Source organism: Anomaloglossus baeobatrachus, chromosome 4 (genome assembly GCF_048569485.1).
Source record: "Anomaloglossus baeobatrachus isolate aAnoBae1 chromosome 4, aAnoBae1.hap1, whole genome shotgun sequence".
Lineage (NCBI taxonomy): Eukaryota > Metazoa > Chordata > Amphibia > Anura > Aromobatidae > Anomaloglossus > Anomaloglossus baeobatrachus.
The window spans coordinates 559702629-559725021 of NC_134356.1; the positions used below are offsets into that span (position 1 = coordinate 559702629).

The following is a 22393-nucleotide window of genomic DNA, read 5'->3' on the forward strand; positions in this document are numbered from 1 at the left end:
ATATTTTTATTTTTTTTGCTAACCTGTATTATCTCTAGAATACAGAATAAGTGATCTCCAAATGAAGCACATTAGAGGATAAATATAAATTGGATATATCTCATGTCTTCAAGGGGTTGTCCGGGATCTGATCAATCCCTTACATACTATTTAGGGAGACCTGAGATACAACAAGGTTTAGGCACAGGTTAAAGGGAACCTGTCCGGTGCAATATGCAGCCAGAACCACAAGCAGTTCTGGGTGCATATTGCTAATCCCTGCCTATCTGTCCTTGTATCTAGTAGTATAGATAAAAGGATCTTTAGAAAAAGTATTTATAAAGATCCATTACGATATGCTAATGAGCACAGGGACTAGTCACAAGGACGTGTTGTGTTTTGTTTTGTTTTTTTCCCTCCAACTAGTCCACCCTCTTAGCACGCCCCTGTGGGTGTGCTATCATGCCATTCAATGCCCAGCGTCATCGGCGGTGATGTGTGTACCTGTGTCCATTGTAACAGCCTCAGACGCCGGGTTTAGGGTCAGTGTGCATGATCACAAGTCCCGACACTTCCAGTCATGTGCAATATGAAGCCAGGTGTATGTGTCCCAGCTTCAGAAAGGTCTAGTGCGCATGACCGGAAATCCGGGACTTCTGATCATGCGCACTGACTCTAAACCCAGCATCTGAGGCGGTGACAACAGACACAGGTATGCACGTCCATGCCGATGACTCTGGGCAATGGCCATTGAATAACATGTTATCACCCCTGCGGGCGTGCTAACATGCTAAAAGGGCGGGCTAGTGGAGGAAAATAACACCCTTGCGACTAGTCCGTGCGCTCATTAGCATCATAAAGGATCTTTAGAAATACTTTTTCTAATGGTCTCTCTATCTATGCTAGTGTATACAGGGACGGTTAGGCAGGGATTAGCAATATACACCCAGAACTGCTCGTGGTTCTGGGTACATATTGCACCTGACAGGTTCCCTTTAAAATGTTTTCACTTGTAAAACCTACCCACAGGCACAGATCATGCCTCCATTATTATGCCAAAGGTCTGTTTTGTGTTATGTTATTAGAGTTCTTCCTGGTCAGACTTGTGCTGTAAAATGTACAAAAACTCTGCTGTTAAGTATCCATTCTAATATTTGTATCACAAAATCCAGAGCTCTAACCCCTATAAAAAAAAGTGCTGACCTTCACACAAGGGAAGTGATCATGTAGAATCAGGCCTGTCTGTAGTATATTCAGTATATTTTATTGAATAGTACATTTTCAATGCTTAAGTGGGAACTGTACTTTCCTTTGTATAAATCAATAGTACAAACAAATATAAGAAATTTTGTAGTATAGTTAGAGAAATTTGCTTCTTTCTCCATTTATGAGCCTCTTCTTTCCCTGCTCCATCCTCTCTCACCATATACCTACTGAACTTGTCTTCCATCCACTCTGAAAAACAGCACAGTGAGGTGCCAGGTTACCCCTTTTATTGTACTGTATATAGGGGTAAGAAACAAAGTGAAAAAACAAACAGGGAGACACAAAAAATATTGTGCTTAAAATATTTAGCTGGATTCACAGCTACCCTGCTCAGTACTGTTGTATTAGGCCGGTGTCACACATCCGGCATTTCGACGCTTTGCTGGATCCGTCACACTCCAGTACAGTGCAATACAGTACAATGGCATCGCGGCAAGCTCTGGTCACATGACAGCATGTGACCGGAGCTTGCGACGATGCCATTGTACTGTATTGCACTGTACTGGAGTGTGACTGTTCCGGCAAAGCAGCGAAATGCCGGATGTGTGAAACCGGCTTTAGCCATGCTGTTGCTGCTTTTGTCTGTTGTCTGTGTGGTATGTAAGGAATGAAGCCCAAGAATCCCTCTGTGCTGTGTATGGGGGCTCAGTAAATCAAGAGATAGGTGAAAATGCAAAGCACAAACCTTATGACTAGTGATGGGCGAATAATGAAATATTCGGGTCTGGATTATTTGGTGCTGGACTGCTGTGCCGACGTGCCCTGCATTTCTATATATGGTTCACCTGTGGTCACACTTGGTACAGTGGTAATGTCAGTCATGACCCCAGAGTTCACAGCCGGGTCCCCCGCTGCTCTGTGTGTACCAGGAGCTGCAGTGAGTGATGGCGTTTTCCATCACTGCAGCTTCTGGATGTAGCAGAGCAGGGATTGTTGTGTGTATTACAACTGACCTGCCATGGTGTTTTGGGGGTTAATAAATTAGTAACAGAGGATGTGTTTTGTGTGTTGTGGTTTTTTTTTGGTTTTTTTTATTATTTAAATTAAAGGATTGTTATGTGCTTGTTTTTTTTACTTACAGGTTTGGTAATTGGGGGTCTCATGGGCACCTCTCCATTAACAACCTAAAGCTTCTTAGCAGCTGTGATTTTTGACAAATTGCAGCTGACATCAACCCCATATATTACCCCGATTGCCATCACACAAGGGCAGTCAGGATGAGCTGGGTAAACCGCCACAATTGGCACATCTAATGGGGCAGTTGCAGGCTGCTACTTTTTTGGCTGGGGAGAGCCCAATAAACATGGATCTTCCCAGCCTGAAAATACCAGTCCCAAGCTGTCTCCTTTACCTGTGCTGGTTATCTCAAACATGCGGGAGACAGCACGTCTGAATATATTCGCTCATCACTAATAATGACCAGACAAAATGTTATTCCTTAAACACAATAGCTTTGGAAATTTGATGCCATTTTTGTGAATTGAACAAAAAAGTCAGAGGTCAGAGTCGGGTATCATTTGAGCTTATATCTAGCTATCATATGACTTACCCAGACCACATGTATTGTGCGTAGGAGAAGCATGCACTGTGCAGAAGTCATGTGAAAAACAGGATAAACAAAACCCTAGCTGCAGGTGCACACTAATTCTGAACAAGATGTTTGGAGCTTATATGATATTACAAGTTAGTGACCGCACTGCAGTATTCGGGACTGGTGATTCTGAAAAGTGAAAGTGGTCAGGAATGAGTTAAACAAATGCCATCGTATATTTCTGCTTGCCATCATCAGTTTTATACAAGAACAGTATCACTTCTTTGCCCTTGATGCTTCTAGTGTATTAACATGTCTGGAAATGTATGTCCTAGATGAAGTCCTTCAAGGTAACAGCTGTTCCTGTGTTTTGTTTTTTTTTTTCTTCTTTCTGAAGGTATCTCCATTCAAATAACATTGCGTTTGTCCCAGAAGGTAAGTGTCTTTTTATTTGATAATTTGGCCATCTATCGGTCTACTTGAATAATGTACTTTACACTTATGATCCCAAATCTTCTACAGTGAGTGAAATAAGCATTGAACATGTTACCAATTTTAGTAATGTGTAAGAATGAGAAATGACACATGGAAAAAGTATTAAACACACTTACTGAATTATATTTAATACCTTGCACAAAAGCCTTTTTTGGTGATGACAGCTTCACAATGCGGTGAAACTAGTCACCTGCATTGCTCACGTGTGATTTTGGCCCATTCACACTAACACCCGTGGGCTCCTTCTATGAACTCTAAGATTTAGTTCCTCCCATACATTTTCTATTGGATTCAGGTCAGGTGATTGGCTGGGCCATTCTAGCAGCTTTTTCTTTCCCTGAAACCAGTTGAGAGTTTCCTTGGCTGTGTGTTTGGGATAATTTGTCTTTTTGAAATGTCAACACTTTCATCATCATCATAATCATCATCCATATCAATCATCATCATCATATCAGTTATCATCAATCATCATCCATATATATCATCATCAAGAATGTCTCTGTATATTTGTTCATTCAACTTCAATTATATGAAGTCTGCCTGTGTTGGATGCTGAAAAACAGCCAGACACCATGATGTTCCCACCTCCAAACTTCACTGTTGCTATGGTGTTTTTGCAGATAGGCAGTGCTTTTTGACCTCCAAACATTGTGTTGGAAAACTTGTGATATTTAGCTTACTAAAATGGTCATCTCAATATCTGCCCAGTAGCTGTGTCAAGGCATATCTCGTATACTGGGTACCTACTCTAATGCCACTCTCTGGTGACCACCGGTATGTGTACAACACAGAGCTAGTCAGTACCTCCTATCAAAGGGAAATAAATGAACTGTGCAATTTTTTGCAGCTGTTTCCTTAGAAAGGGCTGCAGAGTTTCAGCTTTAACATTCCTTTCCTTAGCCTAAGCATCTGACTAGGTTTTGCCAATATATATATATATATATATATATATATATATATATATATATATATATATATGTATGTGTGTGCAGGCGTGAGGAAAGGTCAAAGACCGCATGCGCACTACAATACTTTGATCTGCCCTCAGCCTGGCAGAATAAAGTGCGCATGACCGCAATGGAGGCCTCTGTGTGGATGACGTAGGATGCGTTAGCCAGACGAGGCTGGGCAGGAGGAGGGCGATGGCACAAGATGACGGAAGCCAGAGCAGCGACGCCCATAGTCGACTACGTTTTGGTGTCCGACTGCAGAAAACGTATATGCCCGAAAATGGTACAAAACAGAGCACATGCTAACGTAGTCTGCTCCATTACAGTCAATGGCCCTGTCGGCGCATGCGTCTGAAACTCACTTTGCGGGGTGTGGGAGGGGCGGTTCGGACGGATGCCACGACGACCATTAAACGTAAGGCAACACGCAGTGTGAAAGGGGCCTAATAAAGGTGTTTTTTACATTATACAAAGTGGCCTGAGCTCTTGTACACAGTATTCTGGAATGCTGTATATAAGGTCTCACTGGTGGCGACTGCAGCTCATAAGGGAACACTTGGTGATAAGTTCCCAAGTTCCCTTTAAAGCTTTTTCATTCATTTTAACCTACAAAGAGAATAATAAAAACTAATGTAAAAAATTTTACATATACCGCAAAATGACACCTATGAAAATGACATTTTGTCACTCAAAAAATAAGCCATCCTACAGCTCCACTGTCACAAAGGCCAGAACAGGCCAGGATGCCAAAGGGTTAATGAACGTTGTTAAAACGAAACCCAAAAAACAATGGCAGAATTGCAGCTTTTTTTCACCATTGCATCCCACTTGGAAATCTCTCCCTGAGTTTCAGCACTTTATATGGTAAAATGAATGGTGTAATTCAAAACTACAACTTGTAGACATAGTGATAAAAAAAATCACAGCTCTTATGTTAGAGTAGGAAAAACGATGAACAAAAATGACCATTTATCTATTGGGGTTACAGCCGTTTCATTCTCTCCGCAGCCATCGGCTCCCTGGTGAAGCTGCAGTCGCTGGATCTCAGTGATAATGCACTTGAAATCATCTGTCCTGACATTGGAAGACTGAAAGCCCTGCGCCATTTACGGCTAACTAACAACCGCCTGAAATACCTTCCTCCAGGTAACTAATGACCTAGATGAACATCTGCCGGGCTGCGCAGGTGCCGGAGGTCACCAGATGTTGCCAGTCACAGCCATGTGTCTTTCTTGTAATGTAGACGTGGTAGTGAAAGGAAATGCTGTGTGATTAATACTGCAACTGTCCAGGTACAGCCTGGTTTCCTGAAAGCTCTTTTAACCCTGATATGTTGTGCACTGCGGCAGGAGGGGAGCAGCAGAGCCATACCGTCATATCTTTGTAGTGAAATTTACATAGTATTTTTCTGAACATTTTGGTTTTCGGCCACATAACAAGTACGTTTTACATGAAATGACTGATTATTTGAGCATTTTGTAAAATGAAACCTATTACCAGGAATTTAAACGTCACATTGTGAAGCTTTTGCTGTGAATATTTGACTTGGAACCACTTTAAACCCATTTATTTAAAGGAAATAAATGCTGAGACGTTCTGTAGTAGATTTATGATACTCAGATCTTTCCCTTTACAAGTTGGACCCTTTGGGGTGCTAGAACAGAAGGGCCATAGGGAAGTCATTTGTGCAGCTCCTCTCCTTTTTAGGTGGCTTTGGCATCCGAGACCCCACTGCTGTCGCCGTTCACAGGCTGCAGTGCTGACATTGGGGACATCGAAATCCAACTGCCCTGTCATTATCCTGTATACTTAGATAAGAAAAGGGAGTGGGGAGACTGGCCACTGTAGAACGTATGTGGCAGCAGCATATTCCCTCTGCAAAATACAAACAGCTGCACTCTAGAATACTAACAATGAATAAGGGAACTCTGGTATTGCATTACTGCTATAGGAGTATTTGAAAAAATGAGATACTTGGCTTATGTATTGGTCAATGCATGTGAGCCCAGTACCAACAACAAGATGATCTTTTATATACTGGAACCTTAACTTAAATGTCTCTATCTGGGTTAAAAACCTACATGTGTGGGCAGAAAGGATCCGGCTAGAAGGAGGATGGACACAACTTAGTTAAAGGGTGGAGTGCTCAGCCAGAAAGAAATGTACTACATAAGCGATATCTATTTTTTTTTTTCCCCCAAAATATTCCTTTAGCAATAATGCAATACCAGAGTTCCCTTATTCATTGTTAGCATTCTAGAGTGCAGCTGTATGTATTTTGTAGTTCTATTGGATATTTCCTCTGCAGTCATGTACGACAAAAGGATTGGGCATGTTGGAAAAATCTGATGTACAGAGGCAGGCAACCTAATAGTTATATTACATGCATCCGCCTCACAATTTAGGGGGTTGTACTGCCAATAAACAACACCATACTCTGTGCATGAACTGACCAATTTTTCAGCTAGAATATTTTTTTAAAAAGCATAGATACTGCTGTTATGGTGCCCCCTGGTGTACTTTTCATTCTCTTTCTGAATGCCCAGCTAATGTGTTCAGAGCTTATATGAAGACAACTTTTAGATCCTGATTTATTTTATTTATTTATTTATTTTATATTTTTTTATTGGCTGTGCTGCAAAATAGCAGGAATCTCACTACTGCTGATAAAGAAGAGGCCCCAGACCGTGTGTGAGCTCAATAACAAGTCATATCGTATAGAAGATCAATGAAAAACCTATAGGCTTGTTCACCGCTAAGTCAGTGGGGTCTACGGATCTAAATCCCTACTGATCTACAGGGCGTGTCAGGGACAATAACTTATAAAAATAAGGTTAATGATATTTACACTTTAATACATCTGTCATTCTCATTATAATTAATAGTTACAATTGCAAACTGTAAAATCAGGCAGATTTGCAATATACTGTTCTTAAGAACAAAGGAATTTTTAAATTTGTGTTATGCCTGTTACCGATGTCTATCATCAGTGATCAATCTCCTAGGAAAGGAGAGCAGCAGGCGAGCTTATAATTACTGCTCTGAAGCTCGCCAGATCTTATCAATGGAGCATGCACAGTTCTGTCCAGCAGTGCAACAATGCCACTGGTCCAGACAGTCAGGAGCACATCGTTCACCGGCTATCAGGAATCTAGGCGGCAGGAGAGCAGTGTGCTCCTGAAGATAGATAGTGAAGCACTCATTTTCAGTCAGGGGGGGTGAATTTTTTTTTTTTTTTTTTTTTTTTTCCCCCCAGACAAGGGCTATTTGGATATTTCCAATGTCATTCGCAGGCCAAACAAAATGATGAACTTAAAAGTTATCCTGCTAGATTTGGTTAAAAAAAAAACCTTCCCGCCCCTAATGTGATGCTGGGAACTGCATCTCTTTGAGGTGTGTGATGTTAGGTGGTATTGTTGAGGTTGCTACTTGCAACTGATTTTCCCGATTTTTGCGTTTTTCTGCATTCAAGTCATGTTTTTGATGGTTTTTTGTGATAACGGTGTAAAGAACTGATCACAGTAGTAAGTTGTTCCGAACACGGATGTATATTAAAAGACGTGTCTTCAAAGTGGAAAATTGATCACAGGTCCCTATTGTGTATAGCACTCAAACAGTGGCAGGTCTGTATAATATTTACATCACATAGTATACACTGAGACTGCTGTATATACATCACATAGGAGACACTGAATCTGCTGTATATGCATCACATAAGAGACTGAGTCTGCTGCATATATATCACATAGGAAACACTACAACTTCTGCATTGATCACATCCACACAATACTAGCGCACGAATTCCGCCCACAAAACATCCTGAGCCTAACCAACCCGATATTTACCTTGGTTACCACCGCACGTGCAGAGAGCAGGGAGCAGCGCACAATGCTTAGCGCTGGCTCCCTGCTCTCCTAGTTACAGCACACATCGGGTTAATTACCCGATGTGTGCTGCAGCTAAATGTGTACAGAGCAGGGAGCAGCGCACAATGCTTAGCTCTGGCTCCTTGCTCTCCTAGTTACAGCACACATCGGGTTAATTACCTGATGTGTGCTGCAGCTAAATGTGCACAGAGCAGGGAGCAGCGCACAATGCTTAGCGCTGGCTCCTTGCTCTCCTAGTTACAGCACACATCGGGTTAATTAACCCGATGTGTGCTGCAGCTACATGTGCACAGAGCAGGAGCCGGCACTGACAGTGAGAGCGGCGGAGGCTGGTATCAAAGGTAAATATCGGGTAACCAAGGACAGGGCTTCTTGGTTACCCGATGTTTACATTGGTTACCAGCCTCTGCAGAAGCCGGCTCCTGCTGCCTGCACATTTAGTTGTTGCTGTCTCGCTGTCACACAGCGATCTGTGCTTCACAGCAGGACAGCAACAACTAAAAAATGGCCCAGGACATTCAGCAACAACCAACGACCTCACAGCAGGGGCCAGGTTGTTGCTGGATGTCACACTAAGCAACATCGCTAGCAACGTCACAAAAGTTGTTCGTTAGCAGCGATGTTGCTAGCGATGTTGCTTAGTGTGACGGGGTCTTTAGGGGCACTTTGCACACTACAACATCGCAGGTGTGATGTTGGTGGGGTCAAATTGAAAGTGACGCACATCCGGCGTCGCAGGTGATGTCGTAGTGTGTAAAGCCTTTTTGATACGATTAACGAGCGCAAAATCGTTGTAATCGTATCATCGGTGTAGCGTCGGGCATTTCCTTAATTTGGAAATGACCGATGTTACGATGTTGTTCCTCGTTCCTGCGGCAGCATGCATCACTGTGTGTGAAGCCGCAGGAGCGAGGAACATCTCCTACCTGCGTCCTGCTGCTCACGCCAGCTATGCAGAAGGAAGGAGGTGGGCGGGATGTTTACATCCCGCTCATCTCCGCCCCTCCCCTTCTATTGGCTGCCTGCCGCGTGACGTCGCTATGACGCCGCACAACCCGCCCCCTTAATAAGGAGGCGTGTCGCCGGCCAGAGCGACGTCGCAGGGCAGGTGAGTGCATGTGAAGCTGGCGTAGCGATAATGTTCGCTACGCCAGCTATCACCATGATATCGCAGCTGTGACAGGGGCGGGGACTATCGCGCTCGGCATTGCGATGTCGTAGTGTGCAAAGTGCCTCTAAAAGTCAAAAGTGGCTCTTTAACAAGCCTTTTCATATAACTTAGGATTTATGTCAGATAAGAACCTCAATTTGCAGACAGTGTTTTGGGATGATTGTCCCTCGCCAGTGCAAAGTATGAGATCTGATCTGGCTGTATGAGAAGCTCTACTGGGGTTTAAGGGGAAAACTTTCCTCCTTGCAGAGACTGACAAACCAATCTGGCAGTCAGTGGTGAGCAGTCTTTTATAGCTGCAATGCTCCTCTGGGTGATATACAAATTTGAATATTACCCAGAGGAGCATTGCAGCTATAAGACTCCTCACCACTGACGGCCAGATTGGTTTGTCAGTCTCCGCAAGGAGAAAAGTTTTCCCCTTAGACCCCTTGCATGATTTACTAATATTAATTATTGATAGGGCAGTCCCTTTAAAACTACAACCATGATAAGGCTGCAGAGAGCCCCAAATAGATTTTCAAAACTTAAAAATGGGCATATTGCATGTCTTACCTAAAATACATCAGTGATGTGAATTCAGGCTGCATTTTATTTGTGAATGGCCTTCTTCAGTCTGTGTGGTTAAGACATGTGCTTTTTGTGCTCACGTTTATAGAAATTGGAAAGCTGAAAGAACTGCAAACATTAGACATTTCCACCAACCACTTGGCCAGTTTACCAGAGAAGCTGCACCTCTGCCAGTCATTGCGGTACCTGACAGTGGATCGGAACTTTCTGTGCAGCATTCCACGCCACTTGTGCCAGCTAGCCAGTCTGAACGAGCTGTCCATGGCCGGGAACCGCCTGGTATGTCTGCCTTTGGGTAAGTGCATTGGAGGAAGACGCACCAATGTTTTTTTCAGAATTGTTAATGTTCAGATGCGCTTAGATGTAAAATAAATCCTGATAAAAATCACACAGACCCTTTTAGATTTTATTAAATACAGAAAGACTTATGAGGAAACTAAGACCAAACCGATTTGTTACCGTGCATCATCCTGTCTTCTTTGAAGTTATCACACGAGACGAGTTCTAGAAGAACTCAGTGACTGAAACTAAAGTGAAAGAGATTTTACCAAAAAACATATACAGTATGAAACCACATACTATGTAACCATATATCTATGTATGTAGGCAGCTTACACGAGGCTTTCAGAGATGCACAAAGTGTGGATGCAGATAATGGTTTCATAGCCGAGATCAGCCAGGACGCGGTCATGTCTGTCACTTCTTCAGGCAGAAGTGAGTAGCACTGGACAACCACTTTAAGGGTACATTCACACTGCCGTCTTGTTTTTGCAGTCCGCAAAAAACATTCCTGTTTTTCCACAGATGCATCCGTGTGGCATCTGTTCCGTATACGGTCTGTGTGCCATCCGTGTGCCTTTCGGGTTTTTTTGCGGACCGCAAAAAAAACCCGGAAGGAGGATTAGATACAGTCAAAAGCTAGAAAGATAGATGGCTGAATAGATAGATAAGAAAGACATATATAATGTCCCACTCCCCTGCATTTCGTAATCTTGCACCCTTTAGTGCCTTTCATGTGGCACTAAAGGTTGTTTAGCCTTGTACGTAGCCAAAAAATAAATAATTAAATAAATAACAATGTGGTGTCCACCCCCAAATTGGATAACCAGCCAAGGTAAAGCGGACAGGTCTGGTATTCTCAGATTAGGGAGGTCCACGGTTCTTGGACACTTCCCAGCCTAAAAATAGCAGGCCGCAGCCACCCCAGGGATGGTTCATCCATTAGATGTGCCAATCTTGGTGCTTTGCACCAGCTCATCCCATTGCAGTGGCAAATGGGGTAATATATGGGGTTGATACCAGCTGTGTAATGTGACATAGAATTAGTGATGTCACGGCATCTATCAGAGCCCAGTCAGTAATAAAAAAAAAAAACGTTTGGAAAAAAAACACTCCCCAACAGTCCCTCTTTCACCAATTTATTGAAAGGAAAAAACAAATCCTGGTCCAGCGTAATCCAATAAGGCGTCCCCACGACGATCTATACTCACTGTCCCAGTCAATGAAAAACAGAATGTTCCCCATTGGCTGGGAGAGCAGTGCAGTGACCTGACCTAACATAATTAGGTCACGCCAGGTCACTGCAGGGCATGACAAGCGCCGACGTTATGAGGTTAGCTAGGTACATTACCTGCGGTGATGTACTCCGCTGAAAATGTGACCTCAAAGCACTCAGCACTGAATTAAATGACCGACGTGTTGGCACACGAAGTATCGAGAGCAGCCCGTGACTCCACCGCTAGTAAGTCTCGGGCCACTCACAAGACTTGAGGTGATATTGCCGTGGGCATAGAACTCGGTGTTCAGTGCTGACGTCACGAGTTAAGCAGCCTTCATCACCGCAAGTAATGAACTTTGCTAACCTCCTGACAGCAGTGCTCGTCATCCCTGCAGCTGCTCGCACACTGCTGTGAGCCGCTGCAGGGCTGGCGGGGGAGTGGGACACAAACTTCAGAGGCACCGATAGATGGAAGCCACATGAAAATGTTTCCATGTGGATTTTGCGGACCCATTGACTTGTATTGTGTTACAGTCCGCATTTGCGGAACAGACTAGGACGTGTTCCATAATAACCATAACCATATGGACATCGATGTGTTTTTTTTTGTAGGAACTGATGGGACACGGAAGTGCTTCTATGTGCCATCCGATCCTATACAAAACACATTAAAAAGATGGTCTTGTCAGTAGGTCCGCAAAAAAAATAAAAAAAAAAATGACCAGGACAAATGGAACGGTCGTCTGAATGAGCCCTCAGGAATAGAGTTGAGCGGACTTGTAATAATCCGGGTCCAGCGGATCCGTCGCGGGTTGGAACAGCAGTCCGGATCCGATCCGGAATCCGGACCCATGTATGGAGAGTGAGAGAGAGAGAGAAATAATCCCGGATCTGGATCGTGCAGCCGGATTCCCGCGACCGGGTCGGACCCGGATCGGACTCTGAAACCGCGCGGATCCGGATTTTTACAGTTCGGATCCGCTCAACACTACTCAGAAAGATTTTTGAAAATTAATTTTATGGTATGGCTGGATTCCTTCCTAAAGGAAACCTACCCATGTTACACAATGTTGTACAATACCGTACTTTAAAGCATCTTACATATTTTTTACTAAAGACCCCCAGATGAAGGTTGGCCAAAACCTCCAAATTCCATGACACCGACCAACCTACTGATGTATATGTTGCCTTCCAACTCTCCCCCAACAGATCATGCCCCATGTGATAAATTAGTATGCTGTTTTGATATATGGAGTACTTGTAAGCTCTGCCTGTATCGTCTATTTTCTTCTTCAAAAGACCTAAGGTTTTTGAATTAAATGTTTTGAGGGTTTTTTTTTATTTCTACAATTTTTTTTTTTTTTTTTTTTTTTCCATATCGAAATTTTAATTAAAAATAAAATTGCAATTTTCACCACTGGGGCATTTTTAGACTCCTATTTCCTGTTTCCTGTTTCAGGAAACAATACATGTACACAGCCACAGTTAAGATGGCTAATATTTATTTTATTTTAAAAATCGGGATTTAACATTGCCAAATTAAAAATTAAAATATGAAACCCAAAAATCTGATTTAAACTATAGGCCATTTTCTGATGATCACTTCCCTTTATACGTCTCTGCCACTTGTATGCTTGTAAATGTCCACATTATGTGACATCTTCATTTAGATGTCTATAAACAGCCATTAAAAAAGTGTTTATGGGCTCGTAATCTGTACAACTCTTACACGAGTGTCAAGGACACGCACATCTCACTCCCTATTCAGACTGAACCATCCTATTATGAATTATGGGCACTTCTGCATGGTTCTAGGTCTGGGTTTTATTCTGTGCTGTCAGGCTTCCTTCACAAAGTGTTTTTTAAGCTATATATCCATATGGAAAAAAAATGTTTTTTCTGCAGGTAACTGCACAGAAATATGCATTAGCAATCTGTTAGGATTATTACACTTCTATTTGCATTTTTGGTGCAAGTTTGGCAAAGTATTTTTAATGCGGTTTTTTGTTTTTTGTTTTTTTTTGTGCAGAAAAACTTAGTCTGCAATTTTTCACCCTCCCCCATGGAAGACTAGGGTGAAAAGTCACCAAAAACACATTTCAATGGGATTTTTAAACGCATGGTGGGCATACGTTTTCATGCAATTACCTCCACTTTGTTTGCACTATTTATTGCTGTATTTTTTCTGGTGCATTTTTTTGTGCAGAAAATCTACTGTTTATGCTACAAGAGAACATTGCCCTATGCAATTTCTTTTTTTTCTCTTGCTTTTAAAAAAAAAAAAAATGCAGTGAATTAAATGCACGTTTTAAAAGTATTTTATTCCTGGCATTTTTATTTTAGGGTTTTTTTTTTGTAGAGAAGCTGTTGGGAAAATGCATGAAAATAAGCATCCGGTGTTTAGAGGTCAACAAAAATAGCACAAGGACAAAATGGGGAAAAAGTGTTGAATTCCACAAAAAAAAACCTCCTTTTTTTTGTTAATAAATTCCTATTGACTTATTACCCCTCAAGAAACAAAAATACTATGTGTAAAACCACTCAAAGAATCTCAGCTTGTTGTATGCTTCTTGTTTTATTTAGGGCCCATGGGTGCAATATGGCTCCACACAACTTGGGTGTCCATTGGTCCACACAGTACATATATGTATAAATCTGGAGGCATCAGGTGTTTCTGTTAGATTGTGTATGAATTCAAAAGCAAAATATAGTCTGGCCTGCTGCTCCAGGAGCCGTATTATACAAGTTTGTTCCCTTGTCTAGGAGACAATATACCTATAGTGCTATTCTAGGGAGCTACTAGGTCTCTGGGTGCCTTAGGCTGCATTCACATACGTATTCTTGTTCCACAATCCATGTATAGATCACGATTTCTGGACCATTCACAGGTCCCCTGGCCCGAAGTCAGCAGCCACATAGACCTATATGAGACTGTTGAGTTCAGATCAAGAGGCCTGCAGCATTTCTGGAGATCACCATCTGTACACAGACATGTGAATACCACCTTAGGTTATGTGCACACAACCTCTTTCTAGTGGACAAATCCGCCCTGAAATCTATTTTTATATATTTATTTTGTATATTTTTTTTTTTTTTTTTTTTTTTTTTGGAGGGGTGGGGGTAGGTTTTCATTTTTGATTGCAGATAGTATCTTTTAGTGTATTTATAGCAATTTTGCTGCGTTTCACATTTGCGTTGTCCGATGTTGTGGGGTTTTTGTTTTTTTTTTTAAAGTGAGCCTGTCATGTGCAATATGCACCCAGAACCACGAGCAGTTCTGGGTACATTGGTAATCCCTGCCTAACCGTCCCTGTATCTAGTAGCATGAATAAAGAGATCTTTAGAAAAAGTATTTCTAAAGATTCTTTATGATATACTAATGAGGCCAGCAACTAGTCACAAGGGCGTTATTTCCCTTGGCTAGTCAGCCCTCTTAGCATGTAAGGGGCATTGGTGTGCTAACATGCTAATGAATGGGGAGCGTCAAAGGCATGGTCGCTCACCTCTCTACTGCCACCATTCCTGACGCTAGTTTTCAGCTCAGTGCGCTTAATGAGAAGTCCCCAGACTTGCGGTCATGCACATTATGGAGCGGAGTTGTACGCATCCCAGCATCAAACTGGTGTAGTGTGCTTGACTGGAAGTCCAGGGACTTCTGATCAAGTGCACTGAGCCAAAAAACAGCTTTGGCAGATGAGAGCAACCATACCTCTGACGCTGCGCATTCATTAGCAATGCATGTTAGCACGCCCACAGGGGTTCCCATGGCTCCGCTCACCAAAAAGAGCCACTCTTTTGGCTCGTTCATGGCTCCCTATTAAATGTGTGTTCACCGCTAAACCCTGCCCACTCACAAAGGACCAATTAATTTGCTAAGTGTGCGGGTTTTGTTCAGGCGGGCGGGATTTCACCCACCAAAGACCAACCTTTTACGCCCAGTGAGAGCCGTTTAGAGAATTTGGTGGCTCTCACTGAGTATCCGGCTCCTGACGGTCACAGCACTGAGCCGGATCTTTGTGTTGGATCGTTCCCGACCGACACATCGCTAATTTCCATATAAGAATGCATATCATAATTCCTTTGAGCATTATCTGGGTGTCTTTTTTTTTTTTCAGGCTGATTTCAGAGCGACCCACCTGAAAAGAAGGTCGTGTGCACATAACACAATGGTGTATTTCTAGGCCTGGGAATAATCCCTAAAAGCCTTTTTGGTGCATAAGCAGAAACAAAAAGAGTGGAAGAAGAACAATAATAGAAATGTGATAAACACAGAACATTGCCAAAGCTTTCAATCTGGATATGTAAAAGCATCTTGAAAGGGGTAAAGTTGGTCGTGCACCGTGACACCCTGAAATGCAGGGGTTAACACTGCATGAGTCACTTTTCTCACTGCCGCCTCCCTGTATTGTACCACCTCGGTGTGCTCTTGGCGAGGCGCAGCATTTGGTCCTGTCCCTTCCGCACAGTTAGCAGAAGTTCCCATATTTGGACTTTGTGTGAGTTTGGCTATCACCGCCAGTCCAGTCCACAGCTCAATGTAAATCACAAGCATTGCTCGCCAGACAATAGCGCAGCCGCTGCCAACATCTGAGCTGCGGTGATAAAAAGAAAATAATGTGTTGGGCTACGGCCAAGGGGCCAGCGGAGTGACAATACACTGCAAAAGCCGTCGAGGCTTCCCATACAGCAGGCTGGTGAAGTGCATGCATGGGGTTAACACTCCAGTATCATCACTGACAGGACACTCCGGTGACAGGCTCTGTGCTGTGCCCAGATGCAGCTTACAGGCTGAACTCTATGCCCTCCAGCCTGAAGGTGGTGGATGCCGAGAGCAGATCTCCCCTGGAGAATGCTGAATATTACAAAGACATTAATGTTTCTGCTTGGCTGAGATTCCGTGAACTCGGACCAGCAAGAGGCAGACATAAACCAGGAATGTTAAAAATTCACCTCTCTCCAACCTTTTAATAATTAGGGCAGGTCACAACCTCTATTAATACCCCACTATATTAAAAGAAAGCATATTGTGTTTTTTGGTATACAAGTATTACTTAAAGGGGTATTCCCATCTCCAAGATCTTGTCCCAATATGTATGTAGTAGGTGTAATTATAATAATATTAGCAAATACCTCCAATTGGTAATGTATAGTTCTTCTGCTTCACTATGTCACTTACCTCATGTGCAGGGCATTGCAGGACCTTAGGAATCCATAGTTATGATCACTATCAACTAACTACCGTATTTTTCGGTTTATAAGACGCTCCGGATTATAAGACGCACCCCAAATTTAGAGGAGGAAAATAGGAACAAATAATTTTTTACTGTTAAAATGAGGGTCTGTCTTATAATACAAGTGTGTCTTAATCCTAATGCTCACCAGGGGGGAGCGGCGGTGGTGGAGCGGCTCAGGAAGGTCACAGGAGGCAAGGTCAGCGATGCGACGGGGATAGAGGAGAGGGTGTAGCATCTCAGGATGGTCAGTGGACGGAGGGTTGGCGATACTGCGGCCTCGGATGTCGCAGTGGCGGGTGCCATTTCTTCAGCGCTCTATTGGGAGACCCAGACGATTGGGGTATAGCTACTGCCCTCCGGAGGCCACACAAAGCACTACACTAAAAAGTGCAAGGCCCCTCCCCTTCTGGCTATACCCCCCCGTGGTATCACGGGTACTCCAGTTTTCAAGCTTTGTGCGAAGGAGGTCAGACATTCCATGCATAGCTCCACAGATTTTAGTCAGCAGTAGCTGCTGACTATTTCGGATGGAAGAAAAGAGGGCCCATATAGGGTTCCCAGCATGCTCCCTTCTCACCCGTAGATGGTGTTGTAAGGTTGAGGTACCTATTGCTGGTACAGGGGCTGGAGCCCCACATGCTGTTTTCCTTCCACATCCCCTTGTAGGGCTCTGTGGAAGTGGGATCCTGCCGGCCTCAAAGCTCTGACGCCGGGCTCCATCCACAGACCCATAGCACCTGGTGGATGCCGAGCAGGAGTACCATCAGGGACAAGGCCCTGCATCATACAGGTACTCTGTGTCCCCGGCAGGCACAGACACACTCCGGGCTGGCTGGGTGTTGTAGTGCGCCGGGGACCGTAACGCTAGAGCTAGTGTTCCTACAGTTTAACTGGGGGACTTTTTTCTGTGTTGTGGGAACGCAGCGCCGACCCCCGCTGGACCGGCGGCGCTGCTGTGACTTTTAGTTCGCCGGGGACACGCCGACCGCGCTTTTACGGCGGTGGCGTTTATAAATCTAGTCCCCGGCTTTTGCGGCCTAGGACGCCGGCATCTCCGATTCGTTCCCGCCCCCACCCTGTCAATCAGGGTAGGGGAGAGACGCTGTTTCACGGCAGCGACGAGGGCTGGAGCCTGATTTACATGCTCCAGCCCTCTCACTAGGCACAGAGGGAAGCAGGCTTCCCGCTCTTAGTCAGGAACGCCCAGGGCCCGCCCCCCCTCCTCTCTCAGGACGCCGGCAGCCATTACATGCATGTCTGGCTGGAGGAAGGACGCAAGGCTCTGGGAGACCTGGACTAGGGGGCTTTGGAGATCACACACCCGCTCTTAAGCGGGCGGTAAGCGGCTTTTCAGCTGGCCCCTCTAGTGCCTCAGTGTGTATTAGTGTACTGTGTCACTGGACATATATATATTTCCTTATTGCTTGCACTGTGAGGTCGCTTCCTGGCTGTATACCCAGATCGCTCTGAGGAGGCAGCAACATGTCATCCACAAAACGCAAGGCTGCCAAGGCTAGGGCTGTGTACACTGCGTGTGCTGCATGTGGGGCTGCTCTACCAGCAGGCTCCAAGGACCCCCATTGTGTGCAATGCTCAGATCCGGTGCTGCTTCGCCAGCCGGAGTCAGGAGAGATAGTGACCCAGGCTGAGACGCCTGTAAGTCCTGCCCCGGTGTCAGGGACAGACTTTGCAGTTTTTGCTGATAATATGTCTGTGACTATGGCAAAAATCCTTGAAACTTTGCAATCCATGCCTGGGGCTCAGTCTATGGACACGGCGAGGTCTCTGTCCTCTAATCCCCCTCAGTTGGATTTAATCCAGACTGCAAGGGGGTCCCCGGCTTCACAGGCTGAGTATTATGACTCAGATGATAGCCCCAGCCACCCTAAGCGAGCTCGCTGGGAAAGACCCTCAACGTCATCACACTGCTCAGGGTCTCAGCGCAATCAGTCGCTCTGTGATGCGTCTGATGAGAGTGATCAGGAGTCTTATCCTGGAACCCCTCTCAATCTGGATACCCCGGATGGGGACGCCATGGTAAACGATCTTATATCAGCCATCAATAGACTGTTAGATATTTCTCCCCCAGCTCCTTCAGCAGAGGAGGCAGCTGCAGAGCAGGAGAAGTTTCGTTTTCTCTATCCCAAGCGTAAATTAAGTGCTTTCTTGGATCACTCTGACTTCAGAGAGTCAATCCAGAAACACGACGCTCATCCAGAAAGGCGTTTCTCTAAACGTTCTAAGGATACACGTTTTCCTTTCCCCCCTGATGTGGTCAAGCGCTGGACCCAGTGTCCAAAAGTTGACCCCCCGATTTCCAAACTTGCAGCTAGATCCATAGTTGCAGTGGAGGATGGCGCTTCACTTAAGGATGCCAATGACAGACAGATGGACCTCTGGTTAAAATCTGTCTATGAAGCTATCGGCGCGTCGTTTGCTCCAGCATTCGCAGCCGTATGGGCACTCCAAGCTATTTCAGCAGGGTTAGCAAAAGTGGATGCTATCTTACATCCAGCGGTGCCGCAAGTGGCGTCCCTTACCTCGCAGATGTCCGCGTTTGCGTCTTACGCTATCAATGCGGTCCTAGAATCTACCAGCCGCACCTCAATGGCGTCCGCCAATTCGGTAGTTTTGCGCAGAGCCTTGTGGTTAAAGGACTGGAAAGCAGATGCTGGTTCCAAAAAATGTTTAACCAGCCTGCCTTTATCTAGAGATAGACTGTTTGGCGAGCCATTGGCTGACATCATTAAACAGTCCAAGGGTAAAGACTCTTCTTTGCCCCAGCCCAGATCAAGCAAACCTCAGCAGAAAAGATGGCAGCAGAAGTTTCAGTCCTTTCGAGGTTCGGGCAAGACACAATTCTCCTCGTCCAAAGGGACTCAGAGGACGCAAAGAAGCTCAGATTCCTGGCGGGCTCACGCGCGCCCCAAGAAAGCAAATGGAGGAACCGCTTCCAAAGCGGCTACCTCATGACTTCCAGCTCCCCCCCTCCGCATCTCCGGTCGGGGGCAGGCTCTCCCGCTTTTCCGTTATTTGGATGTCACAGGTCAAAGACCGGTGGGTGACAGACATTTTGTCTCGCGGGTACAGAATCGAGTTCAGTTCTCGTCCTCCAGCTCGGTTCTTCAGAACCTCCCCACATCCAGACCGAGCAGATGCCCTGCTGCAGGCGGTGGACTCCCTAAGAGCGGAAGGAGTAGTGGTTCCTGTACCGCCTCAGGAACAAGGGAGAGGGTTTTACTCCAATCTCTTTGTGGTTCCAAAAAAGGACGGCTCGTTCCGTCCTGTTCTGGATCTAAAGCTGCTCAACAAACATGTGCACGCCAGGCGGTTCCGGATGGAAACCCTCCGCTCTGTCGTGGCCTCAATGTCTCAAGGAGACTTCCTTGCCTCAATAGACATCAAAGATGCTTATCTCCACGTGCCAATTGCTACAGAACATCAACGTTTTCTACGTTTTGTGATAGGAAACGAACATCTTCAGTTCGTAGCTCTGCCATTCGGTCTGGCGACAGCCCCACGGGTTTTCACCAAGGTCATGGCGGCAGTGGTAGCGGTCTTGCACTCTCAGGGACACTCGGTGATCCCTTACCTAGACGATCTACTTGTCAAGGCACCCTCTCAAGAGGCATGCCAACTCAGTCTACATGCTACACTGGAGACTCTACAGACGTTCGGATGGATCATCAACTTTCCAAAGTCGAATCTGTCTCCGACACAGTCACTAACGTATCTTGGCATGGAGTTCCATACTCGAGCAGCGAGAGTGAAGCTTCCGCTGAACAAGCAGCGGTCACTACAGACAGGGGTGCAATCCCTCCTTCAGGGCCAGTCGCACCCCTTACGGCGCCTCATGCACTTCCTCGGGAAGATGGTGGCAGCCATGGAAGCAGTTCCCTTTGCGCAGTTTCATCTGCGTCCACTTCAATGGGACATTCTCCGCCAATGGGACGGGAAGTCAACGTCCCTGGACAGGAAAGTCTCTCTTTCCCAGACGGCCAAGGACTCTCTACAATGGTGGCTCCTTCCCACCTCATTGTCTCAGGGAAGATCCTTCCTGCCCCCATCCTGGGCAGTGGTCACGACAGATGCGAGTCTGTCAGGGTGGGGAGCAGTGTTTCTCCACCACAGGGCTCAGGGGACGTGGACTCCGCAGGAGTCCACCCTTCAGATCAATGTTCTGGAAATCAGAGCAGTGTATCTTGCCCTACTAGCCTTCCAGCAGTGGCTGGAAGGAAGGCAGATCCGAATTCAGTCGGACAACTCCACAGCGGTGGCATACATCAACCACCAAGGGGGGACACGCAGTCGGCAAGCCTTCCAGGAAGTCCGGCGGATTCTGATGTGGGTGGAAGCCACGGCCTCCACCATATCCGCAGTTCACATCCCCGGCGTAGAAAACTGGGAAGCAGACTTCCTCAGTCGCCAGGGCATGGACGCAGGGGAATGGTCCCTTCACCCGGACGTGTTTCAGGAAATCTGTCGCCGATGGGGAGTGCCGGACGTCGACCTAATGGCGTCCCGGCACAACAACAAGGTCCCGGCATTCATGGCGAGGTCGCGCGATCAAAGAGCTCTGGCGGCAGACGCATTGGTTCAAGATTGGTCGCAGTTCCGGCTCCCATACGTCTTTCCACCTCTGGCACTCTTGCCCAGAGTGTTACGCAAGATCAGATCCGATTGCAGCCGCGTCATACTCGTCGCCCCAGACTGGCCGAGGAGATCGTGGTATCCGGATCTGTGGCATCTCACGGTCGGTCGACCGTGGTCACTGCCAGACCGACCAGACTTACTGTCCCAAGGGCCGTTTTTCCATCAGAATTCTGCGGCCCTGAACCTGACTGTGTGGCCATTGAGTCCTGGATCCTAGCGTCTGCAGGATTATCTCAAGGAGTCGTAGCCACAATGAGACAAGCTAGGAAGTCAACGTCTGCTAAGATCTACCACAGAACGTGGAAGATTTTCTTATCTTGGTGCTCTGCACAGAGAGTATCCCCTTGGCCATTTGCATTGCCCACCTTTCTTTCCTTCCTGCAATCGGGGTTGGAAAAGGGCTTGTCGCTCAGCTCCCTTAAAGGGCAAGTCTCGGCACTGTCGGTGTTTTTTCAGAAGCGTCTAGCACGTCTTCCTAAGGTGCGCACGTTCCTACAGGGGGTCTGTCATATTGTGCCCCCGTACAAGCAGCCGTTAGATCCATGGGATCTGAACAGAGTACTTGTTGCTCTGCAAAAGCCGCCCTTCGAGCCTCTAAAGGACGTTTCCTTTTCTCGCCTGTCACAGAAAGTGGCGTTTCTTGTCGCGATCACATCGCTTCGGCGAGTGTCTGAGCTGGCAGCTTTGTCATCCAAGGCTCCTTTCCTGGTGTTCCACCAGGACAAGGTAGTGCTGCGCCCCATTCCGGAGTTTCTCCCTAAGGTCGTATCCTCGTTTCATCTTAATCAGGATATATCCTTGCCTTCCTTTTACCCTCATCCGGTTCACCGGTATGAAAAGGACTTACGTTTGCTAGATCTGGTGAGAGCACTCAGAATCTACATTTCCCGAACGGCGCCCATGCGCCGTTCCGATGCTCTTTTTGTCCTTGTCGCTGGTCCGCGCAAGGGATTGCAGGCTTCTAAAGCCACCCTGGCTCGATGGATCAAAGAACCAATTCTAGAGGCCTACCGCTCTGCGGGGCTTCCGGTTCCTTCAGGGCTAAAAGCCCACTCAACCAGAGCCGTGGGTGCGTCCTGGGCATTACGACACCAGGCTTCGGCTCAACAGGTGTGCCAGGCAGCAACCTGGTCCAGTCTGCACACTTTCACCAAGCATT

At 45.8% G+C, this 22393-nt stretch overlaps 1 protein-coding gene across 2 annotated transcripts in view; it reads left to right on the top strand.

The window, feature by feature from the left end:
* LRRC28 (leucine rich repeat containing 28) overlaps positions 1 to 22393 on the top strand; it is a 90815-nt gene that overhangs the window by 49594 nt on the left and 18828 nt on the right. For both annotated transcript variants that reach the window (XM_075345991.1, XM_075345990.1), the window contains exons 5-7: positions 3174 to 3211; positions 5230 to 5367; positions 9938 to 10144. In XM_075345991.1, the coding sequence (XP_075202106.1) occupies positions 3174 to 3211; positions 5230 to 5367; positions 9938 to 10144 (383 nt within the window). The remainder of the gene's footprint in view (positions 1 to 3173; positions 3212 to 5229; positions 5368 to 9937; positions 10145 to 22393) is intronic.